This window comes from Pelobates fuscus, chromosome 9 (genome assembly GCF_036172605.1).
Source record: "Pelobates fuscus isolate aPelFus1 chromosome 9, aPelFus1.pri, whole genome shotgun sequence".
Lineage (NCBI taxonomy): Eukaryota > Metazoa > Chordata > Amphibia > Anura > Pelobatidae > Pelobates > Pelobates fuscus.
Genome location: NC_086325.1, coordinates 17,881,135 through 17,908,830, shown reverse-complemented (window position 1 = coordinate 17,908,830; position 27,696 = coordinate 17,881,135). Strand labels below are relative to the sequence as shown.

At 42.3% G+C, this 27,696-nt stretch overlaps 1 protein-coding gene across 3 annotated transcripts; it reads left to right on the top strand.

The window, feature by feature from the left end:
* DDR1 (discoidin domain receptor tyrosine kinase 1) lies at positions 1–27,696 on the top strand. Of its 3 annotated transcripts, none has more exons than XM_063431342.1 (18): positions 1–563; positions 14,413–14,555; positions 15,111–15,213; positions 18,853–19,081; positions 19,205–19,352; positions 19,715–19,817; positions 20,019–20,205; positions 20,904–21,150; positions 21,670–21,819; positions 22,063–22,226; positions 22,310–22,517; positions 24,246–24,347; positions 25,017–25,249; positions 25,340–25,467; positions 25,600–25,806; positions 26,133–26,367; positions 26,746–26,895; positions 27,193–27,696. In XM_063431342.1, the coding sequence occupies exons 2-18, from the start codon at positions 14,456–14,458 to the stop codon at positions 27,349–27,351; spliced, it is 2,853 nt and encodes a 950-aa protein (XP_063287412.1). In that variant the 5' UTR covers positions 1–563; positions 14,413–14,455; the 3' UTR covers positions 27,352–27,696. The 3 variants fall into 3 exon arrangements, with proteins under 3 accessions (XP_063287412.1, XP_063287411.1, XP_063287413.1); XM_063431341.1 differs by lacking the exon at positions 1–563 and adding an exon at positions 12,681–12,756; XM_063431343.1 differs by lacking the exons at positions 1–563; positions 24,246–24,347 and adding an exon at positions 12,681–12,756.

Here is a 27,696-nt window from a genome sequence, read left to right as displayed (position 1 = left end):
AGAGAGAGACAGAGAGAAACAGACTAAATGAAGGGGAAAACGACAGACAGATACCAACAGACAGAATCAGATACAAGACAGAGAAACGTAACAAGAAGAGAAATCTTTAGCGTGACGAGTCCCAGACAGTGATTAGATAGAAGAAATTCACAGTAATATTAAAAAAGTGCTCATGTAAAAAGGGGCTAAAGGGGCAAATATATTCCGAACAAAGAAATAAATAAAATCTAAACGCAAGAGCGGACAGCAAGAACGAGGACTTTGTCGACAGAGAAGTTCCACAAACGCGAGATGTGTGGATTTACAGGGTGAGTGTCTGAAGTGAACCTCATTCCCATTAAAGGATCGGTCCACGTGTTAGATCAGCTGATATAACCTATAGGATCCTTACGGACCACGAGCCTACAGACGTTCACACTGTAACTCATCACATCGATCGCTTTAAGGTTCGTCCAAGAGAAGATCTCAAAACTTTAAAGAAAGTTCTTAGGATTATATTGGGCATTGCGGACAACATAAAGGAAGAATTTACGAGAGAAGGAGATCGCAAAGCATCGTTAATTGTGAGTAAACTTTCCTTTTGATACGTGAAATTCTTCTCTGTGTAAATATCTGTAAAGCTCTTTAATGTGTTCAATGTTTTTACTTTACAAGACAGGTGATGCTGTGTGTCCCGTTCATGTCCATGGTGTGATCGCCAGATCCAGCATATGTTCCTGGATACATACAGGACTTTATTTACTAACACGAGAATTCAGAGTGGTTTTCTAAATTTAAGGCCAGAGCTGATTTAGAGAATTTTTTTTTACCTTAAAGTTGAAATTCACTTTGAATTCTCACTTCGCTCAATAACCCTGGTAGACTTTTCTGGATGATTGAATAATTCATGGGAATTGTCACCCTGTCGTATGCATGATTCATATGCTGCAGGAGGGAAACCAGTGAATTAACAATGGAGGACGCAGAACAAGCTGCCTGATCAGTTAATACATTTCCCTTCTACAGCATATGATTTCTACATACAGCACGGCAGCCCTTTTCACACGCTCCCCAACAGCCTGAAATTGTGATGATATATATGAAAGCCTGGATTATCTGGTAGCCATACATACGTACATTGCTATTAGAGGTACTGTGTTCTGATGGGTGTGATATCTGATATCTGTCTTACTAACTCCTCGTCTCTCTAATATGTCAATAACGCATTTCTATAAAATGTCCCTGTCTGTTAAGTGGGATTTCCTTGTGTATTGAATTTATATTAAAGCATTTAGTCATTAAACAGGGACAGAGCTATTCAGTAAAGTGGGAAACTCTAAGTAAATGTCAAATTTTAGGGAAAAATAAGGCAAAATAGGGCAAAATAGCTGACGTGGATAACTTTTCCAGTTCCGATACGGTGATCTAAAATGTGACATTCTCTGGCAATTCCCATTTTAGTGAATAACTCTGTGTGCTGTGGTAATCTTATATTACATACATATATACGTACCTTCATTTTTATTCCAATAAAGCAGATCTAGAGCACATGTCTTCATATGAGAAATCTCCTTCTTTACATTTTATTTATAGTTTAATCTCTATTTCAAAAGCAATGTACAGCAAAAATAACCCGTTTAACCCCTTAAGGACCAAACTTCTGGAATAAAATGGAATCATGACGTGTCAGACATGTCATGTGTCCTTAAGGGGTTAATGACGTTTCCCATGGCCGCTTGACTTGTGAAATTTATTTCTTATGATCTATTAAAAAAAAATCTACAAAATCTATTAGGCCACAATAGAAACCGCTGCGGAGCAAGTTCTGAATTACCCACTTATTCGTAATTATGATAACGTTGCTCGAACATGCTATATAACCAGGCGTCTGATTAATTTACACACGCTTACCCCAAGGCTGCTACCTTACCAGACGTTATAAAAAACACAAACAAACAAACAAACAAGATGGCTGCCCTCAGTGGTTGTTTTTCTGGTAATCGAATGGATATCAAAAGATTTCAATAGAATATGCAGAGCGGAATTGTTTCAGCAACTTCACATACCGGTATTTATCTATTTAACATTTTATTTTGAGGCGTAATTCAACATTAGCCCTTTGCATGCATAATGTATTGCTAAGGGTTTATTTAATGGATAATCCGCATAGTAAGCGTGGGCCCCTGCCCTGTACGGGGGCTGGTTTTCATTTTTAATTAGGCCAATCTCTTATTATAATTATTTACGTTTCAGACAGGCTCCCCTGTCAATAGGAAGTTCAGCCATAAAGCACAGTCCGCTATTGCCAGCCAATTAGAAATCATAAGGTACAGTGCTTTCTTATTCCTAGTAACTTGTTTATCATGGCGCAGGGCTAGGTAAAATCTATTAAAGAGACAGCATGGGGACCATAACAACTTAATTGGAATGAAGTTGTTATGGTGCGGGAATGTCTCCGGGTGCTTGCTTAACTCATGGAGTTACACCGTTAATAAAGGGTTTAACCCCAAAATGCTGAATCTGCCACACTATCGTTCTGCCCATCTCTTTCAGCCACAGTCCGAGGTTTGAATCAGGAAGCCTTAAAACCAGGGCCCGCTGAGTGCATCAACTAATGCACTAATCTGTCAGTAGGTCCCCATTCACAAAACGGCTTGAAAAATGTAAGTATTGAAAAACGTAAGTATGACACTCTCAGCCTATCAACGGTGCCCCGCGGCTTCCTGATACAAACTGCGGCACAAGTAGATTGGCCGAGGGATCGCGTGCCGGATTCAGCACTTTGGAGTTAAACCATTCATTGATGGTTTAACCCCTTAAAGTAAGCCAGAGCCCTGGGACGTCCCTGCACCATAACAACTTCATACCAATAAGGCTGTTACGGCTTGGAGTGTTCCTTTAAAGAATCAATGGAAACTCTAGCACGTTATTTACCAAACTGGGAATTGTTGGTAATTTACCATGGAATTACAAACGTGAAGCCAATATGGCTGCACTGCAAACAGCAGATTTGGAGAATTGTCCCATAACCTCTCTGACTACTCTCTAACAATTCAGGGTTTAGTGAATAAACCTAGTCAGTCTCTGCTCCTGAGCTTTGCCGTTTGTATAAATCAGTCTATACTTCTATGCACATGAGGCAGACAAATTTCAAATTATTGAAATAAATTAATAAATAAAAGTTTCTTGCGTGTTTTTGATACATGGTAGCCATTACATCCTGAAAATGGCGGCCTGATGTTTTCTTTTTGCTGCCAGAGTACCAGCTAAAATTTTTATCATTTTTTTGGGGCGCTTCATTGATTGTAAATGCGTTTTTCAGGGGGACGGGTCCACGTTTAGATCATTTTTCGGATTTTGGGCAGTTGTCACGCTGGGTTTCAGCAATTGTCTCTCCAGCTGTTGTTGGGTTAGATGCTGGTTAGACATGATGGATGCAGGGAGCGTCCCAGCAGCTGCTCTTTGGCCTATCCCTGCTTTCAGCCTGCTTAGTCAGATTGAGGAATTGCCGTCACCGCCTCAGCACTATGGGAGTTGCACTCTGTTCTACATAGTCCTGTCCCCGAAGTTGTGCAATACTGATGGGAGTTGCAGTTTTTCCTGGCTGCCTGAACTGAGTGATTTTCTTAAAAATGAATGAGTTCAACAATGATGCCTAATGCCTAATCCCTACAGAGACTGCAGATATTGCTGCCATAACTCCCATCACTCTAGCTGAATGAAAAACAAACACCCACATATAGCAATACTGTACTTCTTTACTTTGTTTATCATTTCATTTAAACATTTATTGCGTTGAACACTGACACTGTAAAATAATTTGCCTAAAACCACAAAAATATCCTGGTCTGCAGGCGGCAGGGGCTGACTGCAGATGGTGAAGTATGAAGATGAATTAGGAATGCACGCATTATTTCCCATACCAAGTGTCTGCATTCCTTAACCCATTCCCACAATCCCCACGCTATGTGCCCTAAACCGTATCTTAGAAAGGAAGAGATAAAGTGGAGGTCGACAGATGTATAGGAATATTCTGAGGTTTGCAGATGCTTTTGCTACCTAATGTGGGTGACGCAGTAGAACCCACCATTTTGGTACATGTACTTGCCACCATAAATCTTAACAAGGTTAACCGGAGTATCCTACTGATATTTAACGAAGGACCCCCTGAGTTAATTAGTTCTGACACTTTTGGGGTAGACAGGCACTTTTTTACATCGTATATTCTTTCCCAAATAGGCCAAAAAATTATTATTGTCCTTCACGATTTAGTGACTAATCTGTAAACTGATGGGGTTTTTTCCAAGTATTGCAAACAGGCTGATTTTGGACCATTTTTCCACTTTGACTATTTTTGTAAAATTATCAGTTTCAGGCGTAACGGCTTAGGGCACCGAAATGAAGAGAAAATGGAATGGAATAATGGAAGGACGAAGCTTTTGTGTCAGCCCAACTCTAAATACCCTCAGTCAGCCGCTCGTTTGTCTCTTGTGCAAAACAAAACCTGCTCTGAGAGTGTTGGGAGTTAGCTTCTCCAATCTGCCTTTAGTGTTTTTTCTTTATCTTTCAGCTTTCCTTTAAACTCTCCCCCCATACATTTGTCATTTCCCCTCTTCTCACCCAGCATGTTTGCTGCTACGTGATCGCCCCCCATTTTCCCATCACTTGTCGTTATCCACGGCGCCCCATGCCCAGCCTTTGAGTTCTCTCTCTCATTTCTTCTGCCATTCTCTCTTCCCCCTCTTACTATCTTTCTCAGACTCACAATCTCCCCATTGTTCCCTCTTTCTTTTATTCCTGGCAGCTGTCCTGCCAGCCCCCTTCTGCCGGCCTGCACACCAGGCAGCTGATATCCCACATCCCCCTCCCCAACCACAGTTGACCCCCCATTACACAGAGTCTGGACCCTCTGGCTAGCTTGGGTGGGGGGCTCTCGGACAGGTGTTGGGGATAAGCGGTGCACAATGTACAGGATGCACACATTACACTATGTACACATCAATTAATAATCTAAGCCTGGCATCCTCTAAGAAAGAGATGGGGGAGGGTGTGTCGGACTCCATGTTGTCGCTTCTACATGCTGTGTGGCAGTACATGAAGAATGCTGCCTTCTAATAAATAGCATTACTAACAGGGAATCTAATGTATACATTAACGCCGTCGCTTTGGGATTGATTTTCATTTATTTTTTATACATTTTATTATTATTTAATTTTTATTTTTATTTTAAGCCAGGTTCCTAATGTTATATTTTCTGGGGGCACACCCTAATGTAATGCGCTGCACACGCCTGTGGCACACATATGTACCTACACAAACACACGCCCCCTCCTCCCCCGTCACGGATCTCACAAACAGCTGGGGGACACGGATCCTGTTTCATTTATGCCAGAAGTGATTGCTCCCAACAGGAATTTCTGTCATGTGCGCACATGTGTGCGAGAGACATACTCTGTGTGCGTGTGTCATGCTCGGTGTTTGTATGTTACGCAATGTGTTTGTTGGTTTATAACATGCATGTATAATAAAAATATGTCTGTTATTTGCGTATGTTTTTCTTTCTATTCGCTTGTTAATAAAGAAACGACATGTATTGCAGCTCTGTGACACGGGACGACACATTGCACAAATAATCGATAACACTTCACATTGACACACATGGTGACAAATCAACATAGAGCAGATAATCAACATGCAGATAACTATTGCAGTCCCATCACTCTCAGTCAGAGGTAGCCTTTGGTAAATGTTGGCTCTCTGGGTGCAGGAAACTGTCTGTCGCTCTGTCTGTCTGTCTGTTTTATACAAGAGCAAACAAGTCCCTGTTAGCTTGAAGGTGGCAAACTTAGTGTGATGATATTTCAAGTTGGTATTTAGAATGTTAGCCTTGCAGCCTACATAGGGATAGGGTACAAACTCTTCCTGGCCATTGGCCGCAAATGGTTAATTCTGAAAAAAAGATCTGGAGAAATCCAGCAGTGACGAGGTTAATGGGGTTAATAGTCTACTGAAAGTCACCGACAAGCAAAGGGTTATTGGGGAAGTAACACTCAAGGTTTATTGGTAAAAAATTTTTTAAAAACTAACTTTTTGTCAGAGCTCCAGCAGGTTGGGGGTTAAAAAGTTTGAGTGGATCTGCAGGATACTAACAAGCTACAGTCTTGGTGTCTTTTATCTTTTTATTACCAAAACCACCTGAATTTAATCCCTCGCCCCTCCCCAGAGCTCACACACTATCTCTCTCTTTCTCTGCTACCTTCTCTTTCCACCTCCTCCTCGTTCTGTGCTTCTCACCCTAATCTGTGACATTTCACAAGGAGCCGACACATTGTATCCGCTCATATAACATGTTCTTGATTTGCTATGCATTCTGGGCACCGATTCCCAAATCTGGATTTGTGGTCACGATTCCTGTTGCGTTTTCATTCATATCATAGTCAGATAATGAGTTTTCTGAAATATTGCTAAATAAAAAAATTTGCACACGGGCACTTGTGAAAGTCACACTGAGATAGCAAGATGTAAAATGTGCCAAGAGATTGCTCCCAATGAAATACTAAGCATTCACAGCTTGGGAGGCTGAGTTACAATGTAATATTTAAATAGATTGAAATTCTAGTGACGTTGCAGTCGTACGACCCCACCGTCATATAATGTCACAAAAAAGGGCCCATGTGTAAGGTACGCCTGAGATACTGATGCTGTAATGACATGGGATTCACCATGCTTTGGATGTACGTAACCGTACTGACCCTAACCATAACCACCCGAAACCTTTATTTATTACTGTCATTTATAAAGCACCAGCATATTCTACAGCGCTGTAGAATTGGGAATAAGATAATACAATATAAATAGAGCCCAGCCAATGAGCTTACAATCTATCTTGGAGCAAACGGCTGTACCCCACATTGTAATGGCTGTACGTCATAGTATAATGCTACCCCAAACCTAAATCCACCAGCTCTAACCGCACATTTTTTGAGGTTCAAATATAGCGTCATTGGAATGTCGCCCAGTTTAACAATATCATTGTTACCTCCAATTTTCCAGACTTTTATTGTATTTGATTATTGTTTTTGCTTATTAGGTCCAGAATTATTTTTTCTTTAAAAGTAACTTGAATTTTTCATGGCAACATTACTTAGGTGCACTGTGCCCAGCAAACCATACTAACTGGTAGTAAGAGGCTTGTAACCAATGATTACACCACCACCACCCAATATCATTAATTACAAGAAATATGGATCTATAGATTCAAGCAGATTGCTACAGGTTTCCATCTAACTGTCTGACAGTCTGTCATGATCAATTGAATTTGTTTTTTTTTAATTTAGCGGAGTAGGAAGCGATCTGTATATCAAGAAGTTTCCCAGCCAAACACTATAAACAAACTGTTTACTCCCAGATTCTAGATGGGTGCTGTGTCAATCAAATCGTCATTTGTCAAACTTGATGTTTTTCCAATTGTCATTTGTCTACGTGGGTTGATGACAAGTCCACTTGAGCCTCATCATCCTTTACTGAAATGAAAATAAAATAAACAGATGTGTAGTAACCTAGGTACACAAAGGTATGTGGTGTCACTCCACACAACCAGTCCTACATGTCATTGTAAGGGTTGATTATTTGTGTGTGTGTGTGAGATTTCTATCGCCTACAACCAGTCTGGCCATTTTCTTTCTCTCACCTACAGAATGGTCACTCATTTAATGTTTTTTTGTTTTTTTATTGAAACAGCAGTTACGTGCGAAAGCTTAGACTATGCATGATTCCAATGTAATTATAGCTATACTCGTTACTGTGTATATCTAGTGCTGAATTTTCTGTTGCTATATTAATAAATTATAATATTAAGCAGATCTTAAAAGATAGCAATTAAACACAAGATAAAAAGCCAGGACATTCTTTTAAACACTTGTCTTATCTACCGAAGCCTCGCCAATGTGTACCCTGCCTCTGTGTACCCTGCCTGCCTCTGTGTACCCTGCCTCTGTGTACCCTGCCTGCCTCTGTGTACCCTGCCTCTGTGTACCCTGCCTGCCTCTGTGTACCCTGCCTGCCTCTGTGTACCCTGCCTGCCTCTGTGTACCCTGCCTCTGTGTACCCTGCCTCTGTGTACACAATAGTGAGAAGCAAACACGACCAACGCTGGTTTAGTTCTGTGACATGCTTATATGTACTCTTCAGTGTACGTATCATGAGAGGCAAATACGCAATAGACACAAAACATAACAAAATATTTATTAAAATGTTATTCGTGATCTCTGGAGAAAAAATTGAGTATTCCAAAATAATGAGAATTCTAGAGAAAAAAATACATTGTATCCACCAAGGGGTACGCACTATTGATTCTGTGACTCAAAAATTATTACTTGCACCAAAACGTTATCTTCTAGGTTCCTGAACTAAGACATGCGACTTGTTACACAGTCATACAGACTCCATGGTGCACAGAGCACCTCGGAAGTGCATGTTCTGAAAACGCTCAGGATTGAGCCTGCGCCCTGCTTCTTGGGGACACCAGATAAATTATCTGGGACAGAAGGAAAGGGGGTCCAAGACGTATCTGCCTTTAATTATACGTGAAGTCTGTAATTTTGTTATTTAGTGTATCTGTTCTGAATCTGGCAGCAGAGGGCGTCTGATTACACCTGATAATTAACCTTTAAATATTGCGCCCATAACTCTATCCATGATATGGTGCTGGCAGTCTGGCTAGCTGTAGGTAGGTGAGCCGTGACATACCTCCCAACATTTTAAATAAACAAGGGGGGGGGGGGGGGGAGGGGACCAGGGCGGGGCTGCTCTGAGAAATTATAGATGACTTATTAATAACAATGATACAACTAAAATGTAATTTAGAACAAGAACAATGTTTGTTATTTACACAGACTGATTTCTAAACACATTTATTGTAGTTTAAAGATGCATTACTGGGAGTATTATTACTGTGGAGCTCTGTTATACACTCAGACACATTACTGGGAGTATTATTGCTGTGGAGCTCTGTTATACACTCAGACACATTACTGGGAGTATTATTACTGTGGAGCTCTGTTATACACTCAGACCCATTACTGGGAGTATTATTGCTGTGGAGCTCTGTTATACACTCAGACACATTACTGGGAGTATTATTGCTGTGGAGCTCTGTTATACACTCAGACACATTACTGGGAGTATTATTGCTGTGGAGCTCTGTTATACACTCAGACACATTACTGGGAGTATTATTGCTGTGGAGCTCTGTTATACACTCAGACACATTACTGGGAGTATTATTACTGTGGAGCTCTGTTATACACTCAGACACATTACTGGGAGTATTATTACTGTGGAGCTCTGTTATACACTCAGACACATTACTGGGAGTATTATTGCTGTGGAGCTCTGTTATACACTCAGACACATTACTGGGAGTATTATTGCTGTGGAGCTCTGTTATACACTCAAACACATTACTGGGAGTATTATTGCTGTGGAGCTCTGTTATACACTCAGACACATTACTGGGAGTATTATTGCTGTGGAGCTCTGTTATACACTCAGACACATTACTGGGAGTATTATTGCTGTGGAGCTCTGTTATACACTCAAACACATTACTGGGAGTATTATTGCTGTGGAGCTCTGTTATACACCCAGACACATTACTGGGAGTATTATTGCTGTGGAGCTCTGTTATACACTCAAACACATTACTGGGAGTATTATTGCTGTGGAGTTCTGTAATACACTCAGACACATTACTGGGAGTATTATTGCTGTGGAGCTCTGTTATACACTCAGACACATTACTGGGAGTATTATTGCTGTGGAGCTCTGTTATACACTCAGACACATTACTGGGAGTATTATTGCTGTGGAGCTCTGTTATACACTCAGACACATTACTGGGAGTATTATTGCTGTTGAGCTCTGTTATACACTCAAACACATTACTGGGAGTATTATTGCTGTGGAGCTCTGTAATACACTCAGACACATTACTGGGAGTATTATTGCTGTGGAGCTCTGTTATACACTCAGACACATTACTGGGAGTATTATTGCTGTGGAGCTCTGTTATACACTCAGACACATTACTTGGAGTATTATTGCTGTGGAGCTCTGTAATACACTCAGACACGTTACTGGGAATAGTATTGCTGTGGAGCTCTGTTATACACTCAGACACACCAACAATACAGAGCCTCTAGAAAAGAGGGACATTAGGATAGAAAAGAGAACAGAGGGATTTGGGACCAAAATAGGGACTGTCCATCCTAAATAGGGACACTTGGGAGGTATGCAGCGTAACAGTCAGAATTATGTAACTCCCTGTGACAAGCACCGTCTAGTGAGAAACTCGCTTGAAACAGGCAAGAACGTTAAACCTGCCTTAGTAGGTGTGACGCAGGGGAATAAACCCCTCTTACTATTTAACCATCCCCACGCCTGCTCTAAGCCTTATGTAACCTGTGTCTGCCAGAGGTTAGAACAGCAAAGTACTGAGGGGCCAGTCCATTAATAATATACAGAATGCCAGAGTTAGGGGTCCACTCAAACCCCAATAAAGCCAGAAGAAGGGAACCAGAATGCCCCCTGTGAAACAGCCGGGAGATATGTGACTTTGAATTCGTCCCCCAACCTGCTTGCTGTTGGTGACAGTGACGATACTGATGGGATGGGTAACTGCAGGACTCCCAAATAAAACAGAAGGGTTTATGAATTTGTCCCCTCCAACAATATGAAGCCTGATCAGGAGTCTTTCATAACCAAGGATGATGTGTTTTATTACCTTATGTCTTCCTCAACACATACGTGCTAGGTGTTTATAACTATGGGTGTTCTGTGCATCTGCCAATGGCATGATTGGCCAGAGGGTGACAAGCCCCATCACCAGGCCAGTTAAAGGATCAGGACATGCCCAGTCCTATTCTTTCTAGATCCTCATCCCCCTTGGCTCTTGCCTTGTGTCAAGCAGGTTTTGTGTCCCGGCAGATAAGTGTGAGTACAGCGCTACAGAATCTGATGGCGCTATATAAATAATAAAATAATAATAAATAATTAAAACATTACACAAATCCCTGCCAATGTGCATGCGCAGCTCCCTCGTGTCGCCACAGTCAGGGACACTTTGTAGCAGACAGAGGCCTATTGTTGTGTTGTTTTTGAATTCCTGTGGTGACCCCACTCACATCCTGTTCTCCAGGCTCTGACATTGGCTTGTTAACTGATTCCCCTGTGTGCCACCTGCCCTGGCCACTGGCTGGTCCGTTTACTGTCTGCATCTCCTTATTCTCATTCCCGACTAGTCTTGTATTTCTGATCCTTTTATTAATATGGTTTTTTTTCTGGAGTTAAATTACTTTCTGACAATATTATTTTACACCAGTGATTCTTAAGCCGGTTCTCATGACCCTACAGTCCAGGTTTTGTCCGTGTCTCCATTGAAAACGAAACCTAAATCCTGGACTGTTACAGGGCCGTAAGAGCTGGTTTTGACAAACACTCGTTAAAGCCATTTCTTACTTTTACCTCTGTTTCTCACCATTTCTACCAAGTCGCATGGTCACCTAACGGTAACGTACTCCGACCCACCTCAAACATGGCAGCTGAATATTATAGTAATAGACATCTATTATTGATATTTTATTACCTTTAGAAAATAAAACTAACTTTAAATATGTTTCCACTGTGGTCACTGACGCCTGTTACTTCCCTGTGTGAAGATAGTGATGCCTTTGTTTGATAAGGCGTAATTTGACAGTACAGGATATTATAACTATTACGGTAAACTAATTTATTTGACAAGTTTTTACTATTTTTAATTAAGATTCGAGAAGATAATAATTAACAATAAGTTGGTGTGAGTGAAGGTAGGGACTTTGTTGATTTTTCATCCAGAGGAAGATTTGGGCAAAGGGGGATGAGGGGCAATCTCTTTGCAGGATGATGACACATAACCAAGGCATATTGCAGGGGGAGACAACCTCCGGCACTTCTCATGCTGTGGACTACATTTCCCATAATGCTCTCACGGTTATAATGCTGGCAAAGCATCAGGGGAGATGTAGTTCACAACATTTTGAGTGCCAGCATTTATCTACCCCTGGCATATTGCAGGCTGTAGTCCTATAATAATTTAATAATAATAATAATAATTGGATGATATCATATTGAAATGATTCTTTGGTATAAATGGGCAAGAGGCTTGTGAACCCCTGGCCATTGTGACTATAGCAGAGGTAGGTACATAAAGTCCTCAATTACTTCTATTGGCATATAAATTAAAACACATGAAGGAGAGGTATACATGGGGTCCCGGGTACCCCAACATTTCAGATGATTTGTTTATTATAATTATTGTTATGTGGTGTAAGTTCGTTAATGTAGGGTATGTGTATTGCCCATCAAACCCGCTCCCAATACTGGGCTCTTTTTCTGTGGGTTGATTAAATTCCTTAGAAATTCCTTAGATTTCTTTAGTAAATAAAAATGTGTTTTTACAAAAAAAAAAAGAAAAAGAAAGAAAACACTTTTTTTTCCTTCTTCTTCTTTTGGGTCAATTTATAAGGAGCCCAAAGAATGACTGAAGGAGTTAACTATAGGAGAGTAGAAGGGAGGAGGGAGACAGAGAGACAAGTGAATTCTGAGAGGGGGGGGAGGAATTACATGGAGTGGGAGGGGAGAGGTACTTTGTTTGAGAAAAAGAGTTCAGTTCCTGGATGTCCCAGGAGAGAGAGTCCAGGATATGCGAGCTCCTTAGTCCAACCTAGGCCCAGCCCACAGGTGAGTGAGTCAGTTCTCAGTTGCAGCCTGAAAGGTAAAGGTTAGAATAATAACTATTGGTATGGGGGAGCAGGGGGGGAGGAGGGAAGCGGGGACAATAGAGGACCAGGGGTACAGGTCATGGGGGGCATGCCTGAGATGGGACCAGGAGCTACAGCAAGGGGAGAGATCTTCACAGAGACAGACAAAGGGCTGGCCAGGGTCTCAGGGTGCTGGGCAGGTGTTTACGCAGTGTCCAGCGTAGGGGTGTAGGATTCACCTGGCTTTCCTGGACACATATCAACTGTAGATTTTAACGGGCTGCACATGAAAAGTACAACCGTGCAGTATGTAGGCGTCATATGTTGCAAGAAGAAAATTAGAGCATTTGTAAAAAAAAAAAAAACTTAAAAAAAAAATTAAAAATAGAAATTCTGAATTGATGGGGTTGATACGTTTTTACTTCATTTTTCTATAGCACCGTATGAATGCTGCGTACAGCAATGAGGCGGTTATTTTTTTTTTTTTTACTTGCCGCTTGAAGAAGTGCTTTGTGTCCTGAAAATCAAGGTGGATGTGACAGCCCCAGTGCAGCGGGGAGGTGATGGGGGGGGGAAAGTGACACATTAAGTGGATTATTTGCAAAGAGACGCCGCGTTGGTTCCCAGTAGGCTGCGCTTTCTCCCCTGACATGTCTCTGCTTGTGAGCTATGCAGGGAAAGAGAAAATCTGTCTTTGTTATAGACTACCAGGCAGGAACTGAACGTGCTATTCACAAAACTGTGCCCCCACAACACTGTAATTTTCTGCTGTGCCAACCCTTGTGTTGCCAAGATGCCTGTTACTGTCCGACTGATGCCAGATATTCTAATCTCACTGTACCAGATTTAAAGTGCCAGGATCTGCTTGCCCACCACTGCCCGATCTACATATGGCACGCTCTATACCTTCCTCTACCTCTATAGAAATATTTACTAAATGGCGATCTGGGAAATATAATATATCAGTGTTCAGTTATTAATCATTTGATTACGTCATAGCAGCAGTCTTGGCATTCCTGTTTGCTAAGTCACTGTGCCCGTTTTATAGCCAGTTTATTGTGCATTATTTGTCAGCAAGCTGTGCGGTTTCTGGGTTCTGTGTGGTGGCACGCTTGATTGAGTCCACTTCTTTGTTAATAAACTGTGCCCGTCTTGCCGTTTGCGGGTTCTTTATGAATCAGAGTGTGCCAGTCTCTGTATCATTCCTTGTGACAGTCTTGATTGTGTCCAGGTCGTTATTAGCAAGCTGTGCCAGGATTAGCTGTGTCCAAGGTTAATGGATCAGCTAAACCTGTATGTTCCAGGCTATGCACCCATGACTTGTGCCAAGCTCTGTATATTCACTCAGCAGGGGTGGCTTAATTGTACACAGTTTGTATTTACGTTTATCACCCTGTGCCAATCCTGGGCAGGTTTCTCTCAAGCGGTTTTCAGTCTGTGCCCAAGTGTTGTATGAGTTGCAGTTGGACAGTATTCAGAGAGATACTTAGTGCTTCCTCCTGCAAGTGCCTTATTCTGCTTTTTGGATATTACATAGCACTCACATGGTAGAAATTCCTCAATGTATAAATAATGTTTATTGTGGACATATTCTATAATTTTTCTCTCTCTCCCTTTATTTTAATTTTTTTTGCAGTTAAGAACATGAAGCCTTTCTCCATTGGGCGTCACTGACAGAAATGAAAATGGCTTGGGCAACAAAGATGGTGTCTTATGTTCTCTCCCTCTTCCTGCTGCTTTCCCCCTGCACCGCTGAGCCAGACGCCCATTTTGATCCATGTGAGTTACAGATAGGGCGCCTGGTGCTTCCCTGGGCAGGACACAGAGTTGGAAGCATTGAGGCTGGAATGAGACCATGTAGTGGACCCTTCCCTAAGTCCCGATGGTTTTTACATAAATCAGGCTTTAAAAATACTATGGGAGCATTGGATAACATTAGAAGCATTTTCTGGACCTTGAGTCTGGGATGGTCAGGTCTCCATTGACTTCAATGTCGACTCAACCAACTTAGGGAAAACCTGTTATACCGACCCAGTTTAATCGCTCTTTGGCACCACTTGCATTGAAATTGCTGGGTTGAGGTTACTAAGGCAACCAGACCACTTTATCAAGATAGTTGGGTTCTGCCATTTCTACCAACTTGTTGGGTTTTCACTGAGAATTTTCACAACTGTGGCCCATAACATGGGGTTTTAGTGAGTAAACACAGGGGCAGGGCTAATCCAGGAAATGGCCTCTTGTCCTCAATACTGGCACTATGGTATGGGATTGGCATCTTTAGGGTGGCATTGGGCACAGCATATCCAAGCATGATCTTTATCCCATTTGCTACAGCTTCTTGCCGATACGCATTGGGCATGCAGGACAGGACTATACCAGATGAGGACATCACCGCATCCAGTGCCTGGTCGGACTCTACAGAAGCCAAACACAGCAGGTGAGAGCTTGCCAGTCCACAGTTTGCCCAAAAAGGCTAAATCACTACAGGCAATAGGTCCTACTAAGAGTGGTACAGTGCTGTGGTGCTGAACGAATGGCATGTCAATGGCAATCAAAAAGCTAGAAAGGGCATGTGGCTTCTCTAGAATTATTATCTGTACAGCAGAAGGAAGAGTATATTGTGTGACATAGTCTATGTTTTAGAGCAGGGGTAGGCAACCTCTAGCACTCCAGATGTTATGGACTACATATCCTCTAATTTTCCAACAGCCATAATGCTGGCAAGTCATCAGGAGAGATGTAGTCCATAACATCTAGAGTCCCGAAGTTTGCCGATCCCATTTCTAGAGTGACATCATGTTGAGCATGGTTTAATGTTCTAGAGTGAGATTATCGCCTGCAATGTATGAGTTAGTTACAGTGTGCTCTGTTAATTCCCTGAATTGTATGACTGACGTATATGCTTTAACACAAGACACATCTCTAGGTAGCATTTTTCCTGCAAGAATGTGTTCCAGAACGCTGTGTGGTGCAATAGGCAGGGACGTATGTGCATATTATTAGGAAACACAATGATGCCTATATCAGAGGTTTCACTTTTCACTGATCTGATTTCATCATCACAGTTATCGCACAAACTCTTCTGGTATGAATAGGACAGGAGTACTCTCGTCATAGAGCACTGCTCGATATATATACTAAGAATGGATAAGTAAAAAAAATGTGCAGATCCTTTGATCTACCCGAATCATGTCTGGAATATAAAATCCTTTCTGTTAGTCTTTCAAATTCTTAAAAAGGAACGTTTTTATATGTAAATATATATTTTTCAAACCACTCCATCTCCCCTTTTTTTTTTTTTTTTTTTTTTTTTTTTAAATATTCTGTTCTCAAAAATATCTCTTATCGGAATGCGTAACGGGTTATAATCTAATATATACTGAGAAATTCCGCGTGGAGTAAATCAGATGGTTTTTATTGTAAATCACATACATTTTCTTTATGCAGATTATATTTTACCAAGAGTCAGGTTTGAGGCTCTTGAGCTGCACCTTATGTTGGTGATTTAAGTAATAAATATCAGCCGATTATAAGACTGAACATGAAAGTATACTGGCATGGGAGCGCATGGGTTTAAAGGTAATTAAGAGCAGGTTATGCTTTTAGTATAATCTCCCTTTACGTTCCCCTTCAGATGTCTCCCACATGTAACTTAAAACACTTTGCCATGTGCTCAGTCTTATAGGCACGGTGCGTGAAATGAACTATCAAATTCCACAGCTGACCTTCAACTTGAATAATATTTTTGTCATTTGTGTACTGGTTCCAGAAAGCACATTCACATCAATTTGGGTCACCCTACCCCCTCCATGTCCTTGAGACAGACTGCAATATATATATATATATATAATTGATAAAGAAAAGTTCACGCTGCTCTTGCCACAATACATGTTGTACATTAGGCTGGGAGAAGACGAGGTTCATATTCCTTGATTTAGAGAAATTGGGGGTAAAATTCCCAGATCACCACGTTTTTTTGCCAGACTCTGAAAAATTCTGCATTCTGTCAATCAGGCTTCAAAAACAGTATGTGGAATTCAGATGCTTCTCATGTGACCTCATTAAAGGGACACTATAGCGTTACGAATACTAATGTGTATTCCTAATGCCCTAGTCACAGTTTAAGTGACCGGACCCCGCTGGGAGGGTTAAAAAGGTACGTTTACTTACATTACTTCCTCACAGCGCCAGTTTCCTCGAGGGAGTTCAACCTCTTTGGCTGAGATCATTGAGATCAATAATCTCATCCAATCCAATGATATCCCATAGGAAAGCATTGAGGCACTAATGTGCATGCACAGCAATACGTCACACTGTGCCAATCAGATCTTCTAATTGGGAAAAAGTGCAGTTTTACTCTACTATATTGTGGAAACTGCCTCTAGTGATTGTCAGAATGACAGCCATTAAATATAAGGTTAACTTGCAATGAAAACACTGATGTTACAGCAGGCAGGACATGGCACACAGACCACTCCATTGACCACTTCTTTAAGTAATCCCAGCACTTTCTTCGAGACTGCGGCAGCAATTAGTCAACTGATTTCACACGAGGAGCATGTGAACTCTTTATACTGCTGGGAAGGACTTTCAAATCCCATCTTAGAAAATCCAGAATTTATAAATATCGTCAAAAAAGCAGGAGGAGACCTTGAAAGCCGAGGAGGAAATGATGTGTTGTGTAGGGGTTTCTACATTTGTTTAATTCTTATTACTTATGAAGTGTTTAGGTATCATACAGCACTTCCTGAGAGTTAATGTGAATAGAAAGATGTTAATACACACATTGCATCAATACAGATAAGTAGGGAGTCAGGGGCCTTGGCCAGAAGAGCTTACAGTCTGGAGAATTGCTCTATGTTAGAGACATTAGGTGAGGGGGTGTTTGGTGGATAATGGGATGATAAAGGGGACGGGGAGGTTGACATCACTGGGACGGGTGTATAAGGGATATAAATGGAGATGTGGTAATTCTCTCTGAATAGAGGCATTCTCACAGAACACTCACACAGTCGAGGCTTTCGATGATCCAGAAAAATAAGTTGACTAATTGGTGGCTCTGAAAGATGGCTGGGGCTTATTTCTCTCTCTAAGAATTTTATAAAGGTCCTTGTCTAGATGGCAACGGATTTTATTGTGTATTTTTTCCCCTTTGCGTTCATAAATTGTCTGTTTACTGAGATGAAACACATGGGATCCCGTTTTATAGATTGAACAATGACCGGCTACATGTGAGCCTCCTCCCTGCCCTCCCCCTGCCCCCCCTACCGGGCAGAACAGGCACAGTCCAAGTGGAATTATCCCTGATACTTTTTGAGATCCTTTAATCTTTCCAGACATCACAGATTTGATCTAAATCGGGTCTGTGCTACTTTCTGAATCAAAGACTAAAACGAGAGTTGTGTCCGCCATTCCTGCTGGAAACCTACTGCTTGGCATGCACTCCAGCAAGTGCGTACTCAATCATCACAGTAACATTTTCACTCTGTTTGGAGGACTGTCAATAAAAGGTGTTAATCCAATGCAACTCTGGGAAATGTAGTTGAGAAATAACTGCAGTGCCAATCTTAGCTCCTCTTTGTTCTCGGAGGGCAGTAACTAGCCTTGACATCATTGATATTTTGCAGTCCATCTGCAGCCTGAGCAGAGGCTTCCTCACACAGAGCACGCTCCAGTATTGAACGTCTTCTGAGATTATTTAAATTTACCCAGCGTTAGTCATCAGGCCATATTTTTCTCATGAGCCTCATGTAACAGGCGGTAACATGTACCTGGGAGATTTAGTGTGTTTATAAACCTGGAAAGTTTGAATGTGTCCTGTCAGCGAGACAGTGAAGTGTGGGATCCTCTACAGCAGAAACCAGAGAGTTTCTCTGAATACGCTGAGTAAGAAAGTTTGACTTTTCCCTTCGCGTTGAAGCCATCGTGTCGAGACACGCCGAGGACTGTTTTATTCTCTTGTCTCTGTTTTCACTTTCTCAGGATTTCATGGCAAGACATCATTGCACTTATTTTAAAAACAACATTGGCAGCTACAACTATTGAACCAACATTTCTTTTTTTTCTTTATACACAGATTGGAAAGTCATGATGGCGATGGTGCCTGGTGTCCAGCAGAATCCGTGTATCCCAATAATGACGAGTATTTGCAAGTAGACCTAAGGAAGCTGTATTTTGTAACTCTGGTGGGCACACAGGGTCGAGATGGTGGTGGGCTGGGCAAGGAATTCGCCCGACATTACCAACTGCGCTACAGCCGTGATGGCTATAAGTGGGCTCAATGGAAGGACCGCTGGGGAAATGAAGTAAGTGAGGGGATAAAATGGGGTGGAAGGTTTATGTTGGGTTGATAAGGGAAAGAAGGATTGTGATTTGAGGATGATCTGTGTAACAGGGACAACCTAATTCTGATTATCTTCATCCATCAGGTTATAGCAGGTAATGAAAACACACAAGATTTGGTATTGAAGGATTTGGGTCCCCCGCTTATTGCCCGCTACGTTCGTTTCTACCCCATGGCTGACCGTGTGATGAGCGTCTGCCTGCGGGTAGAGCTGTACGGCTGCGTGTGGCAGGGTGAGTCTTTTTCTCTGACCTGTAATTATAGAAGTCCATTCATGTTTCTCGATGTAATCGGGACCTGGCTTTCATGTTGTTGGTCTCTAACTTTTTCTACAAGTTGTTTTGTTCATCCTGTGGTCTCTGACTGTCACTAATTCATGTGGTTGTCACTGATTTCACTAATTGTGTGTATCTGACTTCCTTTCAGGTCAGACACACTGACACTAAGTGACACGCTGTGACCCAAAATACTGCTTGTACTCAGTGATCCGTGTCTGAGTCCATATCCAGCCTGTTGTCTCCCTCTTTTCTATTTTTCTATTTTCCCCGCCATTGGTTTCATTAATATTTCTCACGGTCCGTTTCCTTCCCCATAGATGGACTTCGCTTTTACACTTCCCCACCTGGTAACGTGATGCATCTCCCATCAATGCTCATTAGTCTCAATGACTCTACCTATGACGGGCTCACTGTGGGAGGGTAAGCATTCATTTTACACTGTGACACACGCATCACACTCAATGCTAATTCTCACATACTGCCACACCGTGACACGTCCACACGCCATCCAGCGCTCCACAAATACTGCCACACCGTGACACGTCCACACAGTATCCAGTACTCCACACATACTGTTCCACACGTGATGTCACACTATTCATACATTCTTTCCCCCCCTAGGCTGCAGTATGGAGGCCTGGGTCAGCTGACAGATGGCGTTGTGGGGGCTGATGACTTCACCCAGCATAAAGAGCAGGGAGTCTGGCCGGGGTATGACTATGTCGGCTGGAATAAAGACAGCTTTCAATCCGATTTTCTGGAAATGGAGTTTGAGTTTGATGCACTGAGAACATTTACCTATATGAGGGTGAGACCTGTCTGTCTGTATCAGTAATGTACATCTTGCAGCCTTGCACACATGTTGGTGGACTTCAACGTAACCTGATATGGTGAGAGTTGTAGTCCAGTAATACTGCAACAGGATGCATTGTATCAATAATATAACCCTTGTCTTGGTTCTACCTGATATATAATAATAATAATATAACCCTCATCCTGGTTCTACCTGATGTATAATATTAATATCTACCTGATGTATAATATTAATATAACCCTCATCCTGGTTCTACCTGATGTATAATATTAATATCTACCTGATGTATAATATTAATATAACCCTCATCCTGGTTCTGCCTGATTTATAATACAACCCTTGTCTGGGTTCTCTATTATTATTATTATTATTATTATTATTATTATTATCATTAAACACATTTTTAATGGAATGTATTTATCATTGTAATCTGATATATTGACATTTTATGATACCTTTTTGATGTGGGATTTTATTGGGGTTGTTCACAAAAGTGAGAATTATGTAGAATTTTATAATTTAGGCCAGAATTGACAGATTGTAAATATTCCCTAACGCCGTTATTATTCCTGCTTGACTACTTTGATGTAAAATGTCCCAGTTCCCAGTTAACTCTGCACGTTTTAGTTTAGTGAATAAACTCCATTAAGGTAAATGTGACATGTTTCTAATCTCCGTGATGATCCTCCTAGGTGCACTGCAATAACATGCGTTCCCAGCGCGTGCAGATATTCCGTCAGGTGACGTGCTACTTCAAACGATCCTTGCATACGCCGTGGGACGTGCAGCCAGTCAATGTGTCCCTGGCACTGGATATTCGGGACCCCAGCGCACGTTCCGTAACTATCCCCCTGAATGGCAGAGCCGCTCGCATCCTGCGCTGTCACTACTTCTTCTCCAGCCAATGGCTGCTGTTCAGCGAGATCTCATTCCTCTCCGGTGAGCACTGACGCTCTCTCTCGCTCTTTGTATTCCACGTTCCTGTTTTATCAGACCACACTCTCCTCTCGTACATTATTGTTATCTGTGTAGCACCTGCCACATCTATTAAAATAATAGATGAAGATTTATACCAGCAGGCCCCATCACAGAGAGCTCACTCCCATCAAACACCGTACCCTACCACACACAGTCCAGCAATACACACACCAACACATTACATACATGCAATCCATAGCATAAACAGCTCACTCTCAGTACTAACTCCCATTAAACCCACGTGGCCCCAAAAACACATACAGATAGTCTACTCTCATTGCCCACTAACAGGTCACATCTCTCATATTCATTTCTTTTCTATCAGCCTGGCTGAGAAGTTGTAAATTAGAGAAGTGATGGTGGGATACGACACAGTTCTAGTAATGGGAAGATTTAGGTGTCCTATTATGTGTATTTGACTGCTATTTGCTAAGCCTATCTGGGGATAAATAATACTTTAGTTGTTCGTCTTGTTCACAGAAATTATGGACTCTTCAGAACCTGAGGAACCCAGTCCACTGCCTCCACCAAAAGAGGCACCTCCTATACCAACCGTAACGAGCCAACCTGCGGGTACCAGCCAGCGAGTGACTACTGCTGCAATGAGCACCGAAAACTTAAATGGACAAGGTAAGAAGTGAGAGTTTAAGACCACCTCTGTCCATGGTTTTTATTGGGAACCAACTTCTGTCCAGTCTCCTTGCTCAGTCTTATCTAATCCCTTTGCCCTTCTCTCTCTGTAGCAAAATTCTTCATCTTATTCCTGGCGCCCACACAACCACATCTTGCCATTTCTTTTGCCTTTCTCCTCCCCCAGAACATTTTTACGTTTTACCCATTCTCTGTCTTTCACTCTAACCCTTTTGTTTTCAGTCCTCGAGGCGGGCAGTGACATCAGAATGAACCAACCAGTTGCCAAGGATGACAGCGGAGACACTTTTATTTTAATTGGATGCCTATGTATCATTATTTTGCTTCTTGTGGTCGTCATCATCCTCATCCTTTGGCGCCAACGCTGGAAGAAATTGCTGGGGAAGGTGATTAGGGGAAGTGGAGATAAACTTTGTCATGAGTGCAGTTTAACTCTTGCAAGCTCACAGTTACCCCTCTTACTCCCCAGGCTCAGCGCCACCACTCTGACAGTGACCTCACCGCTCGACTCTCCCTCCCATCTGATACCGTTGTCATCAACAACACCCAGAATCCTCTGCCTCCTCGTCATGGAAACCGCTATGAGCGTATTTTGACTTCTGAGGGAGAATACCAAGAACCAAGTCATCATCCCAGAGCTAAAATAGCCACCCTCCCTCCTACCCCTGAGAGTGCAGGTAACAGGATAGCATTCCATTTGCGGGCTCCATGTTAATTGTTTTAATGACAGATTTGTATGTGCATTAATATATGTAACATGCTATGTAGGTGGGTAGCGTATGTGTACATGTATGTAGGTGTGTGCATGTATACAAGGTGTATGTGCATGTTAAGATGTCTGCTCTTAGCACGTGTAGTCCACGTATTATTTGCATGCATGACTATATTCTAATAATTGTTTATTTAATGTGACTAAGGAGGGATTGGTGATATCTAATGCAATATGGGAATCTTGCAAACCTCAATCTTAGTTCTAACGACTAATGTGGGTGTCGTAGTGTCTTGTGATGGTATTTAGTGTGTATTACACCTTTTATGGAGACACTATATAGGAACGTTTATTGTTCTAGTAAAGGGTTACTCCAACTACAATGACCGCTTCAGTGATTCAAAGTGGTCATGGTGGTACGAGTCAATATGTGCAGGGTTTCAAGCAGAAATATCAGCCAGAGATATTTTTAATTGTGTGCTTGGGGCTAGTTATACACCCAGTACACATGATATTGACAGCCTGGAACTCTGTCCCCGGGTTGCCGATGTCAATTCTGTTTATATTTTTTCAGCCATTAGCACACAAGCAAAGGAAGATTTCTCCACCCTCCCTCCCTTCACACTGTGTGCTCTCTCCACCTCCCTCCATTTCCCTCAGTATATTAAAAAAACAAAAAAAAAAAAACCTCCATCCCTCCCGTCCTCCCCTCCCCTCGCCGGCCCAGAGCGCACATGCACTCTGAGCCTGCTAAAAGGACCAATCTTTGAGAAGCCCATGATTGGACCGCGCAAGGCCCCTGTGACACTGACAGGGGTGCAGAAGTCAGCTCCGGGGGCTTTGCCTGGTGCTGGATTCCAGGTAAGTTAAAGTCTCATATTTGCAGGTTATACTGCAAACAGAGGTGGCCAATAGAGGTCTCCTTAGTGCCCAATAGGGCACATTACACAAGAAAGGATCCCTCCTCAAAAGGATGGAGTAACCCTTTAAGCAACTGTCAGGGCTGGGTTTACCAGTCAGGTTTCAATAGATTAAGGAGATATAGGGCTGTTTGTACTCTCTATAAATCCAGACATAGAGAAATATATGAAAACATTTTTAAAAAGCATCTCACTCAATACTTTCCCCCCAGTCTCTGATTCTCCTGGTGCCCATGTCTTCATCCAGGAAATGGCTGGGCTATACCAGCCAGTCCACATACTCCACATTCACTGAGTGAGCGTGCTAATTACTAGTCGGAGTGAATAACGCTGGATAATGCTAGCTTCCTGATAATGAGTAGGAATATCATACTTACTGAAATTTATAGCTGCTCCCATTTACTTTCACTTTTTTGGCAACATTATACACAACCCCCCCATTTATTTCAATAATAATACTCGGCAACTACTCCGAGCATCATGGGAAATGTAGTTTAAAGTAACGGTGGTGCCAGTTTAACCATGATTGATATAGAATGTCTATTTTGAATCCTGAGCTCAGTTCTATATATCCTTATAACGTTACAGGAAGGGATAAAAACTGCTTAAGAAGTAATAGGTGTGTGTGTGTGTGTATATGTATATGACATGTCCATGTGTTTAAATCTGTTTGTATTAGAGTCCATGGGCATGTGTTTTCCTGTGTTTATGTAGGTGTACAGCGTGTGTGCATGTATATAAAGTGTACACTCTATACTCTGCATGTGTTTCTCCAGCTTTGCTGCTAAACAATCCAGCCTATGCACTCCTCCTCTCCACCTACAACCAGCCAATCACAGAGCCCAGTGGCGTGCAAGCTAAGCCACTCAACAGCCAGGGTAAGGGGCGGCCATTTTGGAGCAGGCCATCTCTAGGCTGTCTATCTGTTACCTCCATTTTTAACTCTCTCTCTTCCTTTCTCTGGAATCTCTAAGACCAGGAAGGTCCAGACTTCTCACCTCTGTCTCATACTCTCGTTATATCATCATAATACAAATTCAAAATAGACACGTTACTTTATGCATCACTGATGTCCAGATAGTTCATTTGGTTAGTGCACCACCTGTATTGCGTATTCAACCTTCAGATTTGCACGTTTCGTTTCTGGTGGGAACAGCTTGGCCTCTCATAGTTCTGAGGATAATAACACGTGCCCAAGAGTATATCTCAACATAGATAAATGTAAACCCATCCTGGTTGACATTATGAATAACTGGAGGGGGGGGGGGCGAACAGTGGGAACAAATTGTCACTGAGCTCATTTTATATTTCAGACTGAATCGCCATGATCCTATTGTGCATTATTTGGTTTCCTATTCAAAAAGTTTGAGAAGAGCTCTTTAATAGACGTTTCTTCTACCATTGTAACTGGACTGTGCTTAGTGGTGGCTAAATACATAACCCAGACTTACCATTTTTTTTGTCTTACTTTACTTGATTTTACTGTCTCCTGTCCTTTTTATTTCTTTCCCGCCACCTGTTTACCAAATACTGCTTTCCCTCTCTAGATGGAGGCTACAGGGAGCTGGAGTCCCCCAAACTTCCAGTGCTGTGCCCCGCTAGTGTCCCGCACTACGCCGAAGCAGACATTGTTACTCTTCAAGGGGTAACAGGGAGTAACACGTACGCAGTACCAGCACTGACTGCCGACTCTCTAGCCTCCAAAGAGTTGCCTCTCAGCAAGTTTCCCCGGGGACATCTCCTCTTTAAAGAAAAGTTGGGAGAGGGACAGTTTGGCGAGGTAATGTCTGTTTGCTGCTGTTTTTGTCTATGTTGACCTTTTTGGATCCCCCGTGATTGTTACACAAACATCATACCTCTTACATTTTAGGTACACCTCTGTGAGGTTATGAACCCGCACGAACTCCCTACTCTTCAGTTCCCTTTCAACATGCGCAAAGGCCGGAGCCTCCTTGTGGCTGTCAAGTTGCTACGGTCTGACGCCAATAAAAATGCCAGGTAAAGGTTTTCATGTTGCCACTGACCCTTTGTTCCTTGACTTACATCCCTCCGTTTTTGTTGCTCACATCCTCTTTTTTTTTTTCTTTTGTATCTTCTCCAATCTCTCTCCACATCTGCACTGACATCCAGGAATGACTTCCTGAAGGAGCTAAAGATCCTGTCCCGTCTGAGTGACCCTCATATTATACGCCTTCTGGGGGCATGCTTGGACGAGGATCCTCTGTGTATGATCACAGAGTACATGGAGAATGGGGATCTCAATCAGTTTCTGAGCGCACACCAGCTGGGTGAAGAAGATGAGAGTCCCGAAGGACGAGCAGGCCCACCCTGCATTAGGTCAGAAGACTTTTTTTTTTTTACTTTCCCTCCCCTTCTCTTCCAATTTTTCCTGTCTTTACAACTCTCACAGATGATATTATTCATTTCCATTCAGTTTACTTTTCTACTCCCCTCTTCTGATTATCTTTCTATCTATCTATCTACATCCATTTGTATCACTGATTTCTGAAAAGCTTGCTTTTCCTGTACTATCTGATACAGTGAAAATTGTGCCAGTGCAAATATATTTAAAATCTGACATCTAACATTCTCCCCATTTCCTTGAATTTCCAAGAGTTGGATTCGCAGCTGACTTGGTAATATTGTTATTCCCCATTCTGTAGTTACCCAAGCCTTCTCCAGGTGGCGTTGCAGATCTGCTCTGGAATGAAATACCTCTCATCTCTTAATTTTGTGCATCGTGACTTGGCCTCCCGGAATTGTCTGGTGGGAGAGAACCTTACAATCAAAATCGCTGATTTTGGGATGAGCCGCAATTTGTATGCTGGAGATTACTATCGCATACAGGGCCGGGCTGTACTGCCAATCAGGTGGATGGCATGGGAATGTATACTTATGGTGAGTGGGTCGGTTGGTTGCAGAATAAGTTAGCTTGGTCCCATCCTCGGGGACTGTGACTAGTACAGAACTCCGTAGCAGTATGATAAGTTCTAAAATAGACTCTGACACATTCTGTTCCTGTATCTTTACTGGCGTCCAGTGATCTTCAGAATCCTAGATGACTTTGCTGTATTGACCTGCGCACAGTCTAGGACCCCACCAGTGGTCGTCTGTTTGAGATTATCCCTCTGGTTTCCTTTATTGCCTGTTACTCCTCTCTCTTGATCACCTCCTTAGTGCAATGTAAGCAAGGTTGAAGAAAGGATATGATGTTACTCTGGACTTTTGGAAATAATGAATGGTGCTAACATAATTAAATCCTTCTGTCCCATGCAGGGAAAGTTCACCACAGCCAGCGATGTCTGGGCATTTGGCATCACCTTGTGGGAGATTTTAATGCTGTGCAAGGAGCAGCCATATGGAGAGTTGAGTGATGAAGATGTGATCGAGAATGCCGGGGAAGTCTTCAGAGACAGCAAGAAACAGGTAAGACTGTGACAATCCTGGTGAGGGGGAGCTCTCCATTAAATTTGATGTGCTTACTACGTTGCATATTTGATTGGAAAGAAGACAAATATTTTACCTTTAGCAGCTGCCTCGATATGATATACACAGCCCAATTTGCCACGCGTAAGATGTTGCCTAGGTTACATGGGGTGGTGCTGCGTGACGTCAGTATGTGCCAGTTCCTACATAGCCGTGTGTCCTGCAAGCCTGTTTAGCCGTGCCTATGTATCATTACTACTGATATAATGTGTCTCTGCACTTTCTCCCTCCTTACAGATTTACCTATCTTGCCCAGTGATATGTCCTCCGACCCTCTACGAGCTGATGTTGCAATGCTGGGCCCGAGATTGCCGGGAGAGACCTTCGTTTCAGGACATCTACGCCTCCTTGTCCTCACATGCAGTCTGCTCCACTCCGCTGGGACTGAAGGAATAGTCCAAGCTTGACCTTCATGATAGGTCCTGCAACATTTGACACTCCTCCTTTCCTGCCCACCCATGGAAGTGGGAATTGCGGGAACACCTCTTAATCCTGTACATTATATTCCTATAAACTGGAAATAACCGTTGTGTTGATCAGGCTATACGATGCTTACACACAAGACTTTTCACCAGAATTCTGCTCCTGTTCAAGCTTATACAAATGCCACGGCACCGCTCACATCCCCAGTCTCAAACACTGGATGTCCAGACATTATCCTATTACTGTGCCTCATGCCTTCATATTAGCTCCTCTTGATTTTTTTTCCATATTCTGTTCACTGACCCATGAACAAATTTC

What these genes read in the sequence shown, in the direction of transcription:
- DDR1 (XM_063431342.1), top strand. Translation starts at nt 14,456, where the DNA reads ATGAAAATGGCTTGGGCAACAAAGATGGTGTCTTATGTTCTCTCCCTC. An exon ending in GTACGGCTGCGTGTGGCAGG is followed by an intron (nt 19,353 to 19,714) that starts GTGAGTCTTTTT and finishes CCTTCCCCATAG; the next exon opens with ATGGACTTCGCTTTTACACT. An exon ending in TAAGCCACTCAACAGCCAGG is followed by an intron (nt 24,348 to 25,016) that starts GTAAGGGGCGGC and finishes TTCCCTCTCTAG; the next exon opens with ATGGAGGCTACAGGGAGCTG.